Genomic DNA, 16,584 nt, shown 5'->3' with positions numbered 1-16,584 from the left:
ACGAGGTGCTCTGTGGGATAGCTGCCCACAATGCACCTCTCAATACAGCGCTGCAAATGCTGCAAGTGTGGCCACACTGCAGCGCTGGTAGTTGTCAGTGTGGCCACACACCAGCGCTGTCCCTACACGGCTGCACGACCAGCGCTGTAAATCCCAGCGCTGCAATTTTCAAGTGTAGCCAAGCCCTGAGTCATTTTCAGGCAAGGAAACACCCCATTGCTGCTGCAGGCGGGGCAGAGTGTGAATTCAGGAAATTGAAACTAACCCTGATCCACTATCCAGAGGGAGCCATGGCTGCAGAGAACCCCGTGGAAAGACTCCAGGAGGAAGCAACATGTCCCGTCTGTCTGGAATATTTCACAGAACCTGTCAGTGTGGAGTGTGGGCACAATTTCTGCCGAGCCTGCATCAGCCAGTGCTGGGAGGGATCCGATACAGCCGCCTCCTGCCCTCAGTGCAGAGAAACTGTGCAACAGGGAAACCTCAGACCCAACAGGCAGCTGGCAAATGTCGTAGAACTCGTCAAGCGGTTGAGTTTACAGGCAGCAAAGGGAGCAGGAGGGGACGGGGTGTGCGGGGAACACCAGGAGGCTCTGAAACTGTTCTGTGAAGAGGATCAAACCCCCATCTGTGTGATCTGCAGAGAGTCCCGGACTCACCGCGCTCACACGGTGGTTCCCATCCAGGAGGCTGCCCAGGAGTACAAGGTAGGGAATTGCTGTCAAATTTAATTGGTTAACTTTGGGGTTTTAATTACAGGCTAATTTCACTGACAGTTCCCTGTCACGGGTGTGACTCATCATTCAGCTCTGTAAAGTCTTCATTGTGTGGGGAGATGCTATAACGAAATTAATGATCTGGCAGCATGGCAACAGGCAAAATATCAAATCTTGAAAGCAGGATCTACACCCCCCGCCCGAAGTACCGCTCACTCCATCCCCCCCCCCTCCATTGCTTGCTCTCCCCCACCCTCACTCACGTTCACTGGTCTGTGGCAGGAGGTTGGGATTCCGGTGGGGGTGTGGGCTCTGGGCTGGGGCCGAGGGGTTTACAGTCTGGGAGGGGGCTCTGGGCTGAGCCTGGGGCAGGCGGTTGGGGTGCAGGAGGGGGCTCCAGGCTGGGGCAGAGGGTTGGGGTGCAGGTGAGGGCACAGGGTGCTGGCTCTGGGAGGAGGGTCAGGGCTGGATTAGGGGGTTGGGGGGCAGGAGGGGGTGAGGGAAGCTGGCTCCAGCTGGGTAGCACTGACTTACCTCAGGTGGTTCCCGGTCAGTAGTGCAGTGGGGCTAACGCAGGCTCCCTGCCTGTCCCGACCCTGCGCCACTCCTGGAAGGGGCCAATGTGCCCCTGTGGCCCCTGGAGGGGAGCATGTGGCTGCACACGCTGCCCCTCTCTGCAGGAACCACTCCCGCAGCTCCCATTGGCCACAGTTCCCCGTTTCTGGCCAATAGGAGCTGCGGGGGCGGTGCTTGCAGGCAGGAGCCCTGTGAAGAGAACCCTGCCCTCACCCCAGGCTGCAGGGGCATGCTGGCCCCTTCTGGGAGTGCCGCACAGCTCCCAGAGATTGCGATCGACTGGGAGAATCTCCAGGATCAACTAGTTGATCACAACCGATTGGTAGGTGACCACTGGTCTAGCTAGACAAAAGATGGGAAGGGAAACTGAGGCACAAAGCGGGGCAGTGAGTTTTGCATAGTCACCGAGCGTGTCAGTGACAGAGCTTAGCATAGAACCCAGATCTCCCCAGACCCAGTCCAAGACCCAAACCACTTTGCCATGCTGCCATCTTAGCATCAGCCCCACCCAGTGATGAAGTGTCTCCGTTAGGAGGGAGAGACGCCTTGATAAAGGACCCAGGCCCACCAGGGAGAGGAGGTTTCTCACTGGGATTCTGAACTCCTGTGCTGCTCCACGAGGGGTTAAACTCAGATGCTGCCGGCCTGCACTAGAGGAGATCACTGGGCTAAACGCTGTGTGGGACCCCGAGCACCTTCCGTCCGCACACAAAAGGACTCCAGAAAGCTCAGGTCCATGCCAAGTACCGCTGGGATTTCACTGGGTTGTAGCAAAACCAACCCCAAGCTGGAGCTGACCGGTGCCAGTCTGACCTGCTCTGTTGTGTACGTGGGCAAGGACCAGCCAGAGTGGTTCCATTAGTCCCACCAGGCAGCCTTTTGAAATCTCCCAGAATGCACTGCTTCCGGGATCTTTACCAGGGAATGGGACCGTGGGGTACCTGCCCAGGGGGCATTGCCATGGAGAGGGGTTAGGGCAGCACTGGGGGCAACCCCCAACCCGTCCTTTATACAAATCTGCATCATGTCTAATTAGGGAGGTCACTGAGGCATCCCCAGAACACGGGACACCCTCACACCTGCCTGCATGGGCCCGTCCTCACCAGTATCAGTCACCCTCTGTAGACCCCACCACCATTTTTTCCAGTGTGCCACCTGCCTGCATCATTCCGCATGAAGGTGCCACCCCAGCCCTGCCCCCACCCTCACGGGTGTCCTCCTGCAGCCTCAGTCTCCTCCTCTCCCTTTTGCACCAGACAAAGCCATGTCCAGTGCTGAGTCCCTGCAGGACAGGGACAGTGCTCCACAAAACTGGACTGTGCAGCTTCAAACCAGACGAATGGCCTCCCGACATCTCACGAGTTTTGCCCTGGTGCTTAGACCAGCTCTCCCCAACCAGTGCAGCCCCAGGGCTTCAGGGCTGAAATCCCAGCCCATATTTAAACCCTGGTGGCTTCTGAGATTTGTATCACTTTGTTTGTTAAACCTTCAAAAAACAGGTTTATTGATTCACCCCCATGTGACTCCAGTGCCCTGTTATGCTCTGTACCATTAATCAGTTCACAAATACCAGTAAAGCTTGGGTATAATTGAGATCTCTTGCTAATTACTAAAAACACTGAACCAGAATTGGTAACGAGTCTGAATGTGACACGCTCCCAGTTTCCATTAATGAGGTTTCATCACCTTGGTGGTCCTGATGTCGCAAAGCGATTAGAACCACAGTCATCTTGGGTTTTGGGTGCAAAAACACCCACTTCCAAGCACCTCTCAACTATCCAGATAAAACCTCCCAAATCATTTCTGTTTCTTCAGGAAAGAATCCAGGCCCATTTGAAAACTCTGAGGGAAGAGAGAGAAAAGCTGCTGGGATTGAAAGCAACTGGAGAGAGGAATTGCCGGGAATATCTGGTAGGTGCCTGTTGTTATGAACCAGCTGTGGGACTGGCAGTGGGAGGTCTGTTAGGAGGCAGACTCCTGTGTGGTCTACGTGAACATGGACTTGTGTGTGTTTCTCCATGATCACGGATTGCTGGGTTTGATTCATGTGTAGACAAGCCCTAAGCTTTCATTTCAGTTGATGAGTAGCCCTCGTGGCTTGCCTGAATTCACATAAATGTCCCCGTGAAGTGCTTGTCCTCTGTGTCTAGACATTTTGTGCATTTTTAAAAAATTTGTTTCTTTTAACTCCGCTGACGTCTCAGTCAGTGTAGTGCTGAGTCCTGCCTCCTGCTGCTCTGGGTCTGAATTTCCACAGACCATAAATAACAGAAGATGCTGACCATGACTGACAGAGAAACATCCCTTTCACAGAGATACAGGGGCCAAAAGGGAAGGTGTGAGAGAATCCCCTGCCTAGTACCCACAGGGTAGAGTCAAATGTCAGAGATCTTAGGATTTTCAAAGAAAATCACCCTCCTGCACACTCAGCTCTCCATGAAAGGACCCTGGGCTACATCCATGTCCCTGACCAACCCTTGCCCTATTTCATACAGAAACAAACACAAACCGAGAGGCAGAAGATTGTGTCTGAATTTCAGCAATTGCAGCAGTTCCTGGAGGAACAAGAGCGACTCCTGCTGGCCCAGCTGGAGGAGCTGGACAAGGAGATTGTGAGGATCCAGAATGAAAATGTCAGTAAACTCTCCGAGCAGATTTCCCGTCTGAGTGAGCTGATCAGTGAGCTGGAGGGGAAGTGTCAGAAGCCAGCGAGTGAATTCCTACAGGTGAGACTGAATGAGAAACATAGGTGGGTGCTCCAGGACAGCCAGCTCTCCCCCTCAGTGCTCCCCACCGTCAGCCCTGCCGATCAACTCCTCCCCCTTCTTCCAGCACCATCTGCCTGCTGCAATCAGCTGATCCACTGTGTGCAGGAGATGCTGGGAGGGAGGGGGAGGAGCGGGGAGGGAGTGTGCTCAGGTTAGGATTCCCTCCCCACTTTGAACTCTGGGGGACAGATGTGGGGACCCACATGAAAGACCCCCTAATCTTATATTCCATCATCTTAGGTTAAAAACTTCCCCAAGGCACAAATTCCTTTCCTTGTCCTTGCTGCCACCACCAAGTGATTTAAACAAAAATTCAGAGATGGGTCACCTGGAATCCCTATTCCCCCAAAATATCCCCCCAAGCCCCTTCACCCCCTTTCCTGGGGAGGCTTGAGAATAATATACCGACCAATTGCCTTTAATGTAAGTACAGACCAGACCTTTATCTTTAGGACACTAAAATCAATCAGGTTCTTTAAAGAAGAACTTTATTATAAAGAAAAAAGTACAAAAATCACACCTGCAAAATCAGGATGGAAGGTAACTTTACAGGGTAATAAAAAGATTTCAAACACAGAGGACTCCCCTCTGGACTCAGCTTCACAGTTACAAAAACAGGACTAAAACTACCTCTTCGCATAGGGAAAATTCACAAGCTAAAACAAAAAAATAACCTAATGCATTTCCTTGCCTTAGTTAGAATTTTTGTAATCTTAGATGGATCATTTCAGGTAGGTTTTCAGGAGATGTTGTCCCTGCTTGGTCTATCTCTGTATCAGGAGAGGGAACAAACAAACAGAGCCCAAACAAAACCTCCCGCAACCCACCAGATTTGAAAGTAGCTTATTTCCTTATCGGTCCTTCTGGTCAGGAGCCAACCAGGTTATCTGAGCTTCTTAACCCCTTAGAGCTAAAGTGATTCAGTACAGCTGCAAGTAGGTATTTTATAGTAGCAGCCGTGTTAGTCTGTATCCGCAAAAAAAACAGGAGTACTTGTGGCACCTTAAAGACTAACAAATTTATTTTAGCATGAGCTTTCGTGAGCTAAAGCTCACTTCTTCGGATGCATAGAATGGAACACACAGACAGGAGATATTTATACATACAGAGATTGATTAGACTCTGCCTGTTGGTATGCATACTTCCACCTTTTCATGTTCTCTGTATGTATAAATATCTCCTGTCTGTGTGTTCCATTCTATGCATCTGAAGAAGTGAGCTTTAGCTCACGAAAGCTCATGCTAAAATAAATTTGTTAGTCTTTAAGGTGCCACAAGTACTCCTGTTTTTTTTAGGTATTTTATGTTACTCTTTCCTTTATATTTATGGCAGCTCACAAGAGGAGACGAGGAAGAGACAGGGTGCAGGTTGAGTGGGAGGGGGAAGAGTTGGGTTGGGGTGTGGCACTGGGGAAAGGTTTGGAGTGGAGGTGGGGCATGGGGTTGAGCACCCCCAGGGACAATTGGAAACCCGCACTCATCATTAGAAACATGCCAGAACCCCACAGAGGGAGAAGTGGGCTGCTGAATCATAAGCACTGGAGTCCAGTAGTCGGAGATCTCAGTGTAACTCGGCATGTGCATTGCTGACATCTGAGTGAGTATTATTCTTAGCAGAGTCACAGGGATATGAAAGATGGAAAAGCCCCATTAGCTCAGGGAATCAATGGCCCTGGGGCCAGGGCAGGGGCTCTTCCCCCATACTTCCTAAACCCCTTCCCTGGGATCCCCTGTGTGTGTGTGTGTGTCAGAGAGGACTGAAATTCTTTTGTCTCTCTTTCCTCTAGGATGTCAGAACCACCTTGAGCAGGTATGTGGCTCCCTCACACTCCACAATGCTGGGAAAGAGCTTGATCATGAGGGTAGCACTGCATTTCCCCAGGGCTCTACAGCAAAATGTGTGGGGAGATCACGTGTTGGATACAAATCTCTCTGATCACTTCATCCTGGGGTGCTCACTCTTGTACAGAAGACTCTGGAATTCTCCAGTCAGTGGCAAGGACTGACCTCAAGTATTCCGTAGAGATGTCACATCCCTGGCTGACTGGCAGCTTCAGGATTGTGGAGATGGACTATGGGCCTGTCACTGCTGGGTCCTGGTCACTATTCAGCCCAGGGCAGTAGTTTTCAAGAGCCTTTCCCCATCTGAGGGCTGTTTGGAGACCTGAGAAATGAGCTGGGGAAGGGGGAGTTGGTGTCTCAGTCTAGTTCCTAGAGGCAGATTTCTACAGCACTTCACCTGGGAACCTCCTGACCCTCAGAGCATGGAGGCCTAGGAGCGAATTGGCCATGGAGACTCAATTCCCCTTTTGTCCCCAGAGCTGGTCTCTCCAGACCAGAGTTGAAGAATATTAATGACCTTTGAAGGGAAGGTTGCTTGGCCCTGAGTTATGTTGCACCTGCTCTGAGGCTGGGAGAAGTCGAGGAATTCTAACTCCAGGCCCATTAGAGCAGCGACTCACTAGCCAGAACTTATAATGAGTCACACAGTAAAATATAATCACATGAAATTGTTTCCCTCCAGGTGTGAGAAGGGGAAGTTCCAGCAGCCAGAGGAGATTTCTCCTGAACAGGAAGAGCGAGTCAGTAGTTTCCCCCAGAAAACGATTGTGCTAATGGAGATTCTGGGGAAGTTCAAAGGTACCTAGAAGGGATCTAGGAATGGAAATTGGGATGAGCCTCTGAGAAGAGAATGGTGCTGATCAATTGGTTCACACTTAGATGATGCTGTTAAATTAAGAAATGACTCAAAGACTTTAAGGCCAGACGGGACCATCATGATCATCCAGTCTGACCAACTGCACACTGCAGGCCACAGAATCTCACCCACCCACTCCTGCAATCGACCCCTAACCTCTGGCCAAGTTACTGAAGTCCTCAAAACATGATTTTAAAACTTCAAGTGTAACTGGTTGAGCACTCAGCAGTGCGGCGCCTCCTGCTGGTCAGTCAGGGAATTAGCTTTCCCGCTCCAGAGCGCCCACTGCTGGCCAGTGTCTCTCCTGACTCAGGCCCCTCCATTTCCCTCCTGGACCCCAGTGCCCCTTACCTTGGGGTTCTGCCCACAGCAGTACCCCCACACTCTGGGTGTCCTCTCCCAGGGGAATCCCAACCCTCTATACCGACCTTGCCTCAGTGGTTACTGCCAGTCATCTAGCCCCCTTTCTCTGGGGCAGCCTGCAGTCCACAATGTCCACTCATCATTAGCAAGGGGGTTGCACCTACTGCCTTTCTAGCCCTAGTACCATCCCTGGCCCTTAACAAGGCCTCAGCCTGGGGACTTGCCAGGCTCCCCAGCTCTGCCTGCCCCACCCCAGCCCTGCTCCGTGTAAGGTACCCTGCGCTCCCAGGCAGCCCTGCAGTGAGACTCTTGCCTGCCTAGCTCCCAGCCCTATGATCAGGGCCAGTTGTGGCCTAATTGGGTGTGGCCCCAGCTGTGGCTGCCTCCCCAGTCAGCCGACCTCAGCTGCTTTTCACTTTTTACCTCCTTTTATCCCAGGAACAGGGTAACTGCACCGCTACACAAGTTACAGAGAAGCCACCATTGACTCTAGTTTCAAACTGCAACTGACCCGCGCCCCACGCTGCAGAGTAAGGAAGGAAAAAAATCCCCAGGCTCTCTGTCAATCTGACTTGGGGGGAAATCCCTTCCTCACCCCAGATATGATGGTCAGTTGGATACCGAGCATTTTGGCAAGACCCAACAGCCAGACACATGGCAAAGAACTCTCTATAGCTCAGAGCCCTCCCCGTCTACTGTCCCATCTCCAGCCATGGGGCACATTTCTCAAAGGCGGATCCAGCCCATCACTGAGATCTGGTCCCGTTTGCAGCTAGTTTGGGCCAAATGGGCTGTAGAGAAGGAGAAAGCCCCTCCCCCATGATCAGGGATCCCTCCAGCACAGGGGCCTTTTGTGCCTCCTCCCCAGCAGCCGCAGGCAGAAGGCGTGTTCCTGAGAGGGCTGGGAATGGGGTGAGGGTGGTCAGGGCGGGTGGAAGAGAGATAGAGGGATGTTGGCAGTGTAAAGTTGGGCCTCTGACACTCTGCACAGTGGCTAAAACACCCCGGGTCCATTGTCCTAAGGATGTAACTCTGGCTGGCTTCAAAACTTCCTCAGCCTGTGCCAAGGTCTGCACCGGCCCCTGCAGGCACTGAACAGCAGAGTCACAAATAGCCCCTCCCCTCTCCTTTTCCCGTTACGGGGGGGAATCGGCCCCTTTGAGCCAACCCTCCCCCACCTCAATTTCCACCTTGATAAAATAATTTTACTATTATTTCTATTTCTGCCTATGGAGGATGAGGCCCGTCGTGCTGCTCTCTGTAGAGACACTGAGTAAACAGACCCAACAGCTCACAATTAGAGCCAGGATTTAGGAAACTCTTCACATCCCGTTAGTGTCAAAGGGACCCAAGTGGGTAACGTTACTTTTATGCCAAAGTCTTTCCAGGCTCTGGGTCTAGGTTACAACAAAAGCCAGTAAATGAATGAGACAAACCAACTGGAGTCTGAAGAGAGGGAGGGGATGAGGAGGGAAAAGTAAATCTCTTACAGATTGTGTGTCCTGGGATAGTTGTGAGGCTGCAAGGCTGCTGGCTCCATTGCTGAGAGATGCCTGATTGAGAGGGGAAATAGGTTTCAGACCTTTTTATATTAAATACCTGAGTGTGTCTCTGGGCCTCTCTGTCTGTTTCTCTGTCATAATTATAAAACTGTTTCAGAGCGGGGATGCTCTTATGAATATGAAAGTCTGAAATCTCACCTCTCTTCTCCTTTCTCCCCCAAGACACTCTGCCATCTGAATTGGAGAGAAAAAGGGGAGGATCATTTGGAGCACACAGACGGGGTGAGTCTGCAGGTGAAGATTGCCTTTAAATTATGAGAAAATTCCAGAGAAAACATCTTCATGAGATTGTAGCTAAAGTTACCAACCAAACTGACAGCGACCATGACACACACAGCCCTAAAAATAACACATTAAACAGTAAGGAGATCCAGGGGCCCATGTCTCCCCCCCCCCAACACCCACACACTTTTAAAGGTGGGATGACCAGGACACTTTTCAGCATGGCCATAGTTTGGGGGAAGAGGGCCACGTTGCCCCCACACACACACTGCAAGCCTTGGCAGGGGTGGAGCATGGCAGGCAGTGTCTGTGCTTTGGGCAGGGCAGCTGATCAGATCCTCTCTGTGTAGTGCAGCCCCTTCCCGCGGCACCAACCTCTCCCTGGTGCTGGACTCTCTCAGTGGCCCCACCCCTGCTCCTCTTTCCCTGAGGCCCTGGCCAGGCCAGAAGCCAGAACCTGGACACCATCCAGGGACTGCACTGGGGAGCCCTGGATCCTCCACCTGGCCAGCCTGGGAGACTTGCCCGCTATGGAGAGCCCCCGGACCCATTTCCAGGGCAGATGGAGTGTCAGGGGCTCTCCATAGCGGGCAAGTCTCCCAGGCTGGACGGGGCAGGGCCTCGGTCAGGGCCATGGAGGGGGCGGGAACACAAAAACAGTCCTGACACTACCCTTAGTGCTGAGTTCATGCCCACGCTGATGAACAGAAACACTCTTAACTGAGTCACACGTGAACAGAGCTCCCTGCCACATCCCTCAGCTTCACCCCGGTCAGGAGGTCTCCCCATCGCTCTTCTCCAATATCCTGCCTTTCCTTTGGGCAGGGCTGGGTTTGCCCATTGGAACTGCTCCCTGCTTCCTAGATTGGGGAGATGCTCTCCCTGTGAGGCTGGCAGCTCCTCCCCTCTCTCTGGGCTGGGGATGGGGCTCCCCCACCCAATGCCACCTCCTACTCTCTGGTGTTAAGTGGCTGTTCCCCATTGCCGCACCTTCCTCTCTGTTCCCTGGCCTGGGACTGGAGGCTGCATTAGGGGAGGGAGCTTCCCTCTGGGGTTTAAAGCTGGTGCCTGCCACTTCTGCTCCCTCAATAAAAGCTTTTGACGCCTTCCTGGCTGTGTCTGTGCTGCTGGGAATGGGGTAGCACCAGCAGCGGGATGTGGGAGCTGAAGCCTCTGTGATAAATGAGAAACTAATGAAGTGGGAGCCATTACAAAGACTGCAGAGCTGCAGTGACACCTCTGCTTAGTCTCAAGTGCCCAGGACAGAGGCAGCTCCTTGGGATCCAGGCTTGTCCCAGCCAGGACGGGCCACTGGGGAGTGTGAGAAATGGTCCCAGCCTCACCCAGGGCTGAGCTCTGCCCCTAACGCTCTGATTCTCTCTTCCCCCAGCGAATGTGACTCTGGATCCAGACACGGCTCATCCCATCCTCATCCTGTCTGAGGATCAGAAAAGTGTGAGATGGGGAGACATGCAGCAGCAACTGCCCAACAATCCTGAGAGATTTGACACTGAGCCCTGTGTGCTGGGCTGTGAGGGATTCACCCCGGGGAGACATTACTGGGAGGTGGAGGTGGGGGATGGGCCATTCTGGGCTGTGGGGGTGGCCAGAGAGTCTGTGGGGAGGAAGGGAGAGATCAGCTATAGCCCTGAGGGGGGGATCTGGGCTGTGCAGCAGTGGAAGGATCAGTTCCGGGCTCTCACCTCCCCTGTGACCCCCCTGCCCCTGAGCCGGGCCCCCAGCAGGATCCGGGTTTGTCTGGACTGTGACCGGGGGCAGGTGACATTTATCGATGCTGGTGACGAGGCCCCGATCTTCACTTTCCCACCGGGCTCCATCCCTGGGGGGAGAATCCGACCCTGGTTCTGGGTGGGGCTGGGATCCCAGCTCAGACTGTGTCCCTGAGACACACAGTTGAGGGGGGAACCGGAAATCCTCTCTAGCCTCAGGGACCCCAGTCTCTCTGACCTTGGAGGACTCCCATCTACCCAGCCTCTGGCGCCTCATCTCTATGGCCCCTGGAAGCACCTCCCCCTCCCTCTCTGCAGCCCCAGGGATGGGAGGGGGAAGAACCTCTGAAGCTTCAGGAGGGGCCCTGAGGGGCAGACGTGGGGGCTGGGCAGGGGGCAGAACTAACAGCTGGGCAGGAGGCAGGCGGAGGTGGGGGTGGCAGGGACACAGCATGAATCAATCAGGGTTTGGAGGTTTGGGGAGAAGTAGCAGCAGCCAGGAGTTTTTTGTACAGATCTGTGTCCTTAGATCTCACTGGGGGCTCCCAGGCGGCGATCAGCATGAGGGGAAGGGATAAGATCAGGGAAGGAAGAGAGCAGCCGAGAGGGATGATCTGTGACAGGGAGGAGAGACACAGGGAAATAGGGGATAGGAAGTGAGGCTAGAACAATAATGAATAGAAAAGGACAGTACGAAAGGAAAGGGAACGTGAGCGGGACGGGGAGATTTATTACACGTTACTGAAAGTTAGACCGTAACTCATTAATTCCCTGTATTAATTCCGGGACGACTGTCCTGTTGTTGTGCCATTAAAAAACTGTTTTCAGTGGTTGGGGAATCTCCTTTCCATGCTGTGGTTATTAAGGCTCCTTCTCGGCTCCATTTTCTTACCACCTTTAGTTACTGACTGTAAATAAAACTTTACAAACGATTCTTTGTGTTTGTTCCAATTTACTGTCCCAGCTGCAGGTGCTGGTGGCAGAGTCCTGGGATTTGCTTCCTGACTTGGTTGTGCCCCCCCCCAACCCCCACAGGGAATATTGTGCCCCTAGGATGAGTTTGGGTTTTACTGGGATGTGTCATGCTCCAGCTGGGGCTCTGTCTCTGTCCTGTGTCCTTAATTTGTAGGCAACTAGAAAATCAAAGTCTGCAAAGCTGTTAGGGGTCTAAACTGCCTAGACAATGGATGGGCATCACAGGCACCTTACAGTGCGATGCACAAAAGCCAGCTCACTAGGCGGGGAGCCATCTCAGCTAGGCAATGGGAGAGGCGACAAGGGGGGAGGGGAGTCCTAAGCCCTGCCCCCTCTCACAGACAGGTGCCTAAATCAGGGCTGCAGAGGGGCATCTATGTCTGCTTAGCAACCCAGAGACGGGAACCCAGCATCTGACGTCAGGTGGCTCAGGCGCCTAAGGCGTTTCTTGCTGGAATGAGGTCAGCACCTGCCTCGCTTCACAGGAAAGGGTGAGGGGAGAGAAGCAGAAGGTGGTTTTGGTGCTATCACCTGCCTTATAACAGCCCCATGGTGAGAGCACTCAGCTGGCACCTGGGAGACCCACGTTCAGTTCTCCCATCAAGCTGTGTGCAGCAGCTCATGAACGTGAGTACCAACCTCAGGGCAAACAGTTATAAACCAGAGCACAGACTCCCACTGGTCGTGTGTCCTGTATTTAGACTTCACCTCCCAGGTATCAAGTGAGAACACTCAAGCACTAGAACAGCCTGAACATGGAGTCACAGACAGTCCCCTAGGGTTCTCCCGTCTGTCTCGCTGCTTTTCTGCCTCCTCTCCTGCTTCGTCTCCCTGCTCCCCTGGCCGGGGCGGCCCCCGTGGTACCGCAGGCCCCGTGCCGCTCTCAGAAGCGGCTGGCACAGCACCAGGTCCCTGGGGCCCCCCCGGGGGGGGCAAAGGGCTCCATGTGTTGTTCCAGGCACCACCCCCAGCAGCTCCCATAGGCTGGGAACAGGAACTGCGGCCAATGGGAGCTTCGAGGGAGGTACCTGGAGGCATGACAAGGGCAGCACGCAGAGTCCTGTGCCCCCCCCCACCCCCAGGGGCCACGCAGGGATGTGGTGAGTGGTGCGGCGTGGAGCCAGGGCAGGCACGCAGGGACCACGCCGCTGCAGGTAAGCGGCGCCAGGTCAGAGCCCAAACCCCTCCTGCACCATGCCCCCCAACTCTCTGCCCTGAGCCCCCTGCCTGAACCTTGCACCCCTCCCGCACCCCAACTCCCTGTCCTGAGGCCCCTGCCTGAACCGTGCACCCCTCCCGCATCCCAACTCCCTGTCCTGAGCCCCCTGCCTGAACCTTGTACCCCTCCTGCACCCCAACTCCCTGTCCTGAGCCCCCTCCCTGAAACTCGCCCCCCTCCTGCACCCCAATTTCATGTCCTGAGACTCCTCCTGCACCCCAACTCCCTGTCCTGAGGCCCCTGCCTGAACCTTGCCCCCCCTGCACCCCAACTCCCTGTCCTGAGCCCCTTCCTGCACACCGCACGCCTCCTGCACCCCAACTCCCTGTCCTGAGCCCCTTCCTGCACACCGCACCCCTCCTGCACCCCAACTCCCTGTCCTGAGCCCCTTCCTGCACACCGCACCCCTCCTGCACCCCAACTCCCTGTCCTGAGCCCCTTCCTGCACACCGCACCCCCTCACACACACCAACCTTTATGATGTTCGCCTTTAAAAAAATAAATAAAATTCCCTGGGTGCTCACCCGAATGAAATGTGCTGCGCACGCCTGTGAGTGTGATCCTGCAGCGCCAGGAGACACAGACAGGAGGGAGCGGAAGCAGCAGGCTCTTTTTTTTTTTTTAGCATTTTTAATCTGTACTTTAATGGCAGCTCGTCTGTCAGGGAGATTGCCCTTTCTTGGGGCTGTGAGGAAGATGGCCCTTATAAATAAAACAATCCAAATCAACACATACATTTTCAACAACAGCTAAGAGAACAGAGTGAAACTCCTGTTAAATACACCCTGTACCTTCTGTAGAAATATTATCTGTTTAGAAGTGCCTATGTGGTTCTACTGCCTTACAAGGACTTTTGGTTAAGATTTGGTGAAGAAGCGCTGTCATATGTGACATTTCCTCTATGGAGAACTACATCATATCCTTGTAGGGGGATGGATTTGATTGCCTAGGAAATGCTTCTATTTCAAATGACTATGATCCTATTTCTTTTCACTTTTTCAGGTTTGCTCCAGTGTTGTAAACCTCCATCTTTAGCTCCCTAACAATAACGTGTTTGTTCTCTACTATGTATTGAGTAACATTGCATTCTGTAACAGGGCTAGAAGAAATTCTAATTATTATACTGCTCTATGTCACAGTTGTACTGATTACACTCCCTTTTCTCTTTAGCTCACAACAGATTATATGGGCATGAGTCTCTAGTCATTTACATGGAATTTATGCCAGTGTAAATCCGTTGATTTCAGTGGAACTTCGCCTGTTTTACACTAGTGTAAGTGAGAGGAGAACCAGGCCCCTTCTTTGGGATACTGAGGAGGGAGGGAACTCTAGAAAAGGAATTGATATTTCAGACAAGATTTTTAAATGCACTTTCATTCTATTCATTGGTATAGGAAACATCACTTTGTAGCCTATAAAAAAAAAATTGAGAGAGGCTCTTCCAAAGAGCCACTAAAAGTAAGTCAGCTCATCATGCTTAGTCTTGCTGCTCTGATAACTGGAGAGGCTCAGAGGTTTGTTCTCATGAGGAAGGCTTTTGAACCACCGCAAGTGCAAGAACTCCTCATTGCCAACATGGACCTTGATGAAGTAGTTTATTCCAGCAACCACCTGAGTTTTAAACTCCACAGCAGTGAAGACCTCAAATTTCTTCCCTTCTTTTTCTTCCACCTGAAGTTTCACCTCGTCGGCAACCTGCTGCGCTTCCGGGGTGGCCGGCTGGGCGCCCATCAGCCCCCCGCACCTCCTCATCGTGGCGGCGGAACCTGCAGCCCGCCGCAAGCCAAAGCGCAGCTGCCAGCTGAGCAGCTTCCAAGCCACAGGGGGCTGCTCCGCCTTTGCTGCTGGCTCCAGCAGGGCTCCCGCAGCAAGCTCACTCCCCACCCCACTCAGCCCGGCCCCCTGCCTGACCAGTAGGGCCTAAAAAATAGGAGGGCCTAAGGCTAAAGCCACATTAGCCTAATGGGTAATCGGGCCCTGCCTGGAGACCTGGAGCAGGAGACAGTGTCTGCCCAGCCCAGGAAGAGCCATTAATAGAACCCGCTGTACCCGAAGACAAAGGGAGCAGGAAGTGGCAGCACTGGAGGGAGAGACTCTCCCTAATCCAGGAACAGGAAAGAGCCCCCCTCAGCCCAAGGCAAAGGGATGTGGCAGCCCTGAGGGGGAGACGTCTCCATTCATGTCTCTGAATTTAATATTTCAGACATGTAGAAATAGTCACCAGAACTCAGCTGGTCAGAGTTAAGGATGTTTGAATGCTGGGCAGTGAGAAGATTTCTCTTTGTGTGTGTGTGTGTGTGTATATATCTCCTGGACCTGGTTAGGTGCCACCGGACTGCAGTAAGGGGAACCCAAGCAACTGGGCCCCAGGATCCCCAGATAATTCAAGCCTCTGGGACTGGATCAGAGCCCATCCACTGCTCCAGTCTTGGGGTCCCTGGGCACATTCTTGGGGGGCTCTCTAGCCCCCTATCTGAGGCGTGAAACCCGCTGCCTAACCCATAGTGCAGAGCTGACCCTCCAGACTCCCACATGCCTGAATGCATCGTCTCACTGAACTCCAGGCCAAGGTGAGAGCCTGCTGGTTTCAGCTGAATTCTCTCCGGGGGGCACATTGTGACCATTTAACACATGGAGAGACTCTTTGCACACATCCAATATTATTGCTCTTTCACTTAATCTCTTAACCAGATAAAGCACAGGAGAGTTCAGATCCCGTAGCACAAAATGACCAACCTAACTGCAGTGCCCCCCACTAGCTCCCCCTTCCCTTGGGAGTCCTGGGGGCCATCTGGGCTCAGGAAAAGCAGGCAGGGCCCCCTCACCTCATAAACCTGCTGCATACTGGGGGATTTGCTCTCTCCTTTTGATTTGGAGACAAAGAGCGGGATCCAGGAAGGGACTCGGGTATTACAAGGCTGTATGTCACCACGTCTAAATTGCAGCTGCCTAGAAAGTCACTGGAATGACACTGTGAGCCACAAAGCCTGAGTTATGGGGAGATGTAAATGTCTTAGAATGGATGACACAAAAGCCAGCATGCTAGGCAGGGAGCTGCCTAAGCCAGTCAATGGGAGATGCTGACCAGAGGGATGTTGTATAGGGAGTCCAGGCCTCTCACTCAGCTTTGTGGATTGCAGGGTTGTTTCTGTGACTGGCTAGTGCCCAATGTCCTTTGATAAATTTTGTTCCTGAGGTAAATCTGCCAAAATACAGAAAATTCAGAAGCAGCTTTCTCTTCTTAGGATCAAATTTGGAGCTGTCTGGGGGGTTTGAAGAAAGAGGGAGATGAGAATATGGTGTTAACTAGAGTGGAGCAAAGAAAAATCCAGCACCTGCTGGTAGGTGCCATTGTTACTCACCAATAAATCTGCACAGGGACGTTATCAATGCTCAGATCTTTGTGAGTAACAGCGAGTAACATGCTCCTCCCTTTGAGAGGCTATTTATTGTTTCCTCTGTGCAAAGCAATTTCTGTTCTGGCTTAATGTAAACTGAACAGGAGGAAGGAGAATGAAGGACATTATATTACTTACTGAATAATGCAAGTCATTTTCTTAAAAACATGATGTGACCAGGGTCACAAGGGAGCAACTGAGGTTACTCAATTCTGGCAAACTGTAAAAATGGGGGAGCCACTCCCCAAAGCTGGTGGATTTTTCCAATATTTAGATTTACCAAGCCAGCATGAAACCGCCTCTATGGTACCTCACTGGTTACCCAAAAGCCAACAACAAAGTTAAAGAAACCCAGCCT

At 52.7% G+C, this 16,584-nt stretch overlaps 2 protein-coding genes across 2 annotated transcripts; one reads left to right on the top strand and one right to left on the bottom strand.

Annotated features, from left to right (window-relative positions):
• The first annotated feature begins 263 nt into the window (after positions 1-263).
• Positions 264-10,812, top strand: LOC123344940 (zinc finger protein RFP-like). Its single transcript, XM_044981448.1, has 7 exons — positions 264-707; positions 3,108-3,203; positions 3,788-4,018; positions 5,847-5,869; positions 6,584-6,699; positions 8,845-8,904; positions 10,295-10,812. Exons 1-7 carry the CDS (start codon positions 291-293, stop codon positions 10,807-10,809), a joined length of 1,458 nt encoding a protein of 485 aa, XP_044837383.1. The 5' UTR covers positions 264-290; the 3' UTR covers positions 10,810-10,812.
• A 3,254-nt stretch (positions 10,813-14,066) lies between these two features.
• Positions 14,067-14,585, bottom strand: LOC123344931 (cystatin-B-like). Its single transcript, XM_044981439.1, has one exon. The coding sequence runs from the start codon at positions 14,578-14,580 to the stop codon at positions 14,281-14,283; it is 300 nt and encodes a 99-aa protein (XP_044837374.1). The 5' UTR covers positions 14,581-14,585; the 3' UTR covers positions 14,067-14,280.
• Positions 14,586-16,584: the final 1,999 nt, after the last annotated feature.

Source organism: Mauremys mutica, chromosome 12 (assembly GCF_020497125.1).
Source record: "Mauremys mutica isolate MM-2020 ecotype Southern chromosome 12, ASM2049712v1, whole genome shotgun sequence".
Lineage (NCBI taxonomy): Eukaryota > Metazoa > Chordata > Testudines > Geoemydidae > Mauremys > Mauremys mutica.
This window is presented reverse-complemented; position numbering and strand designations above follow the sequence as displayed.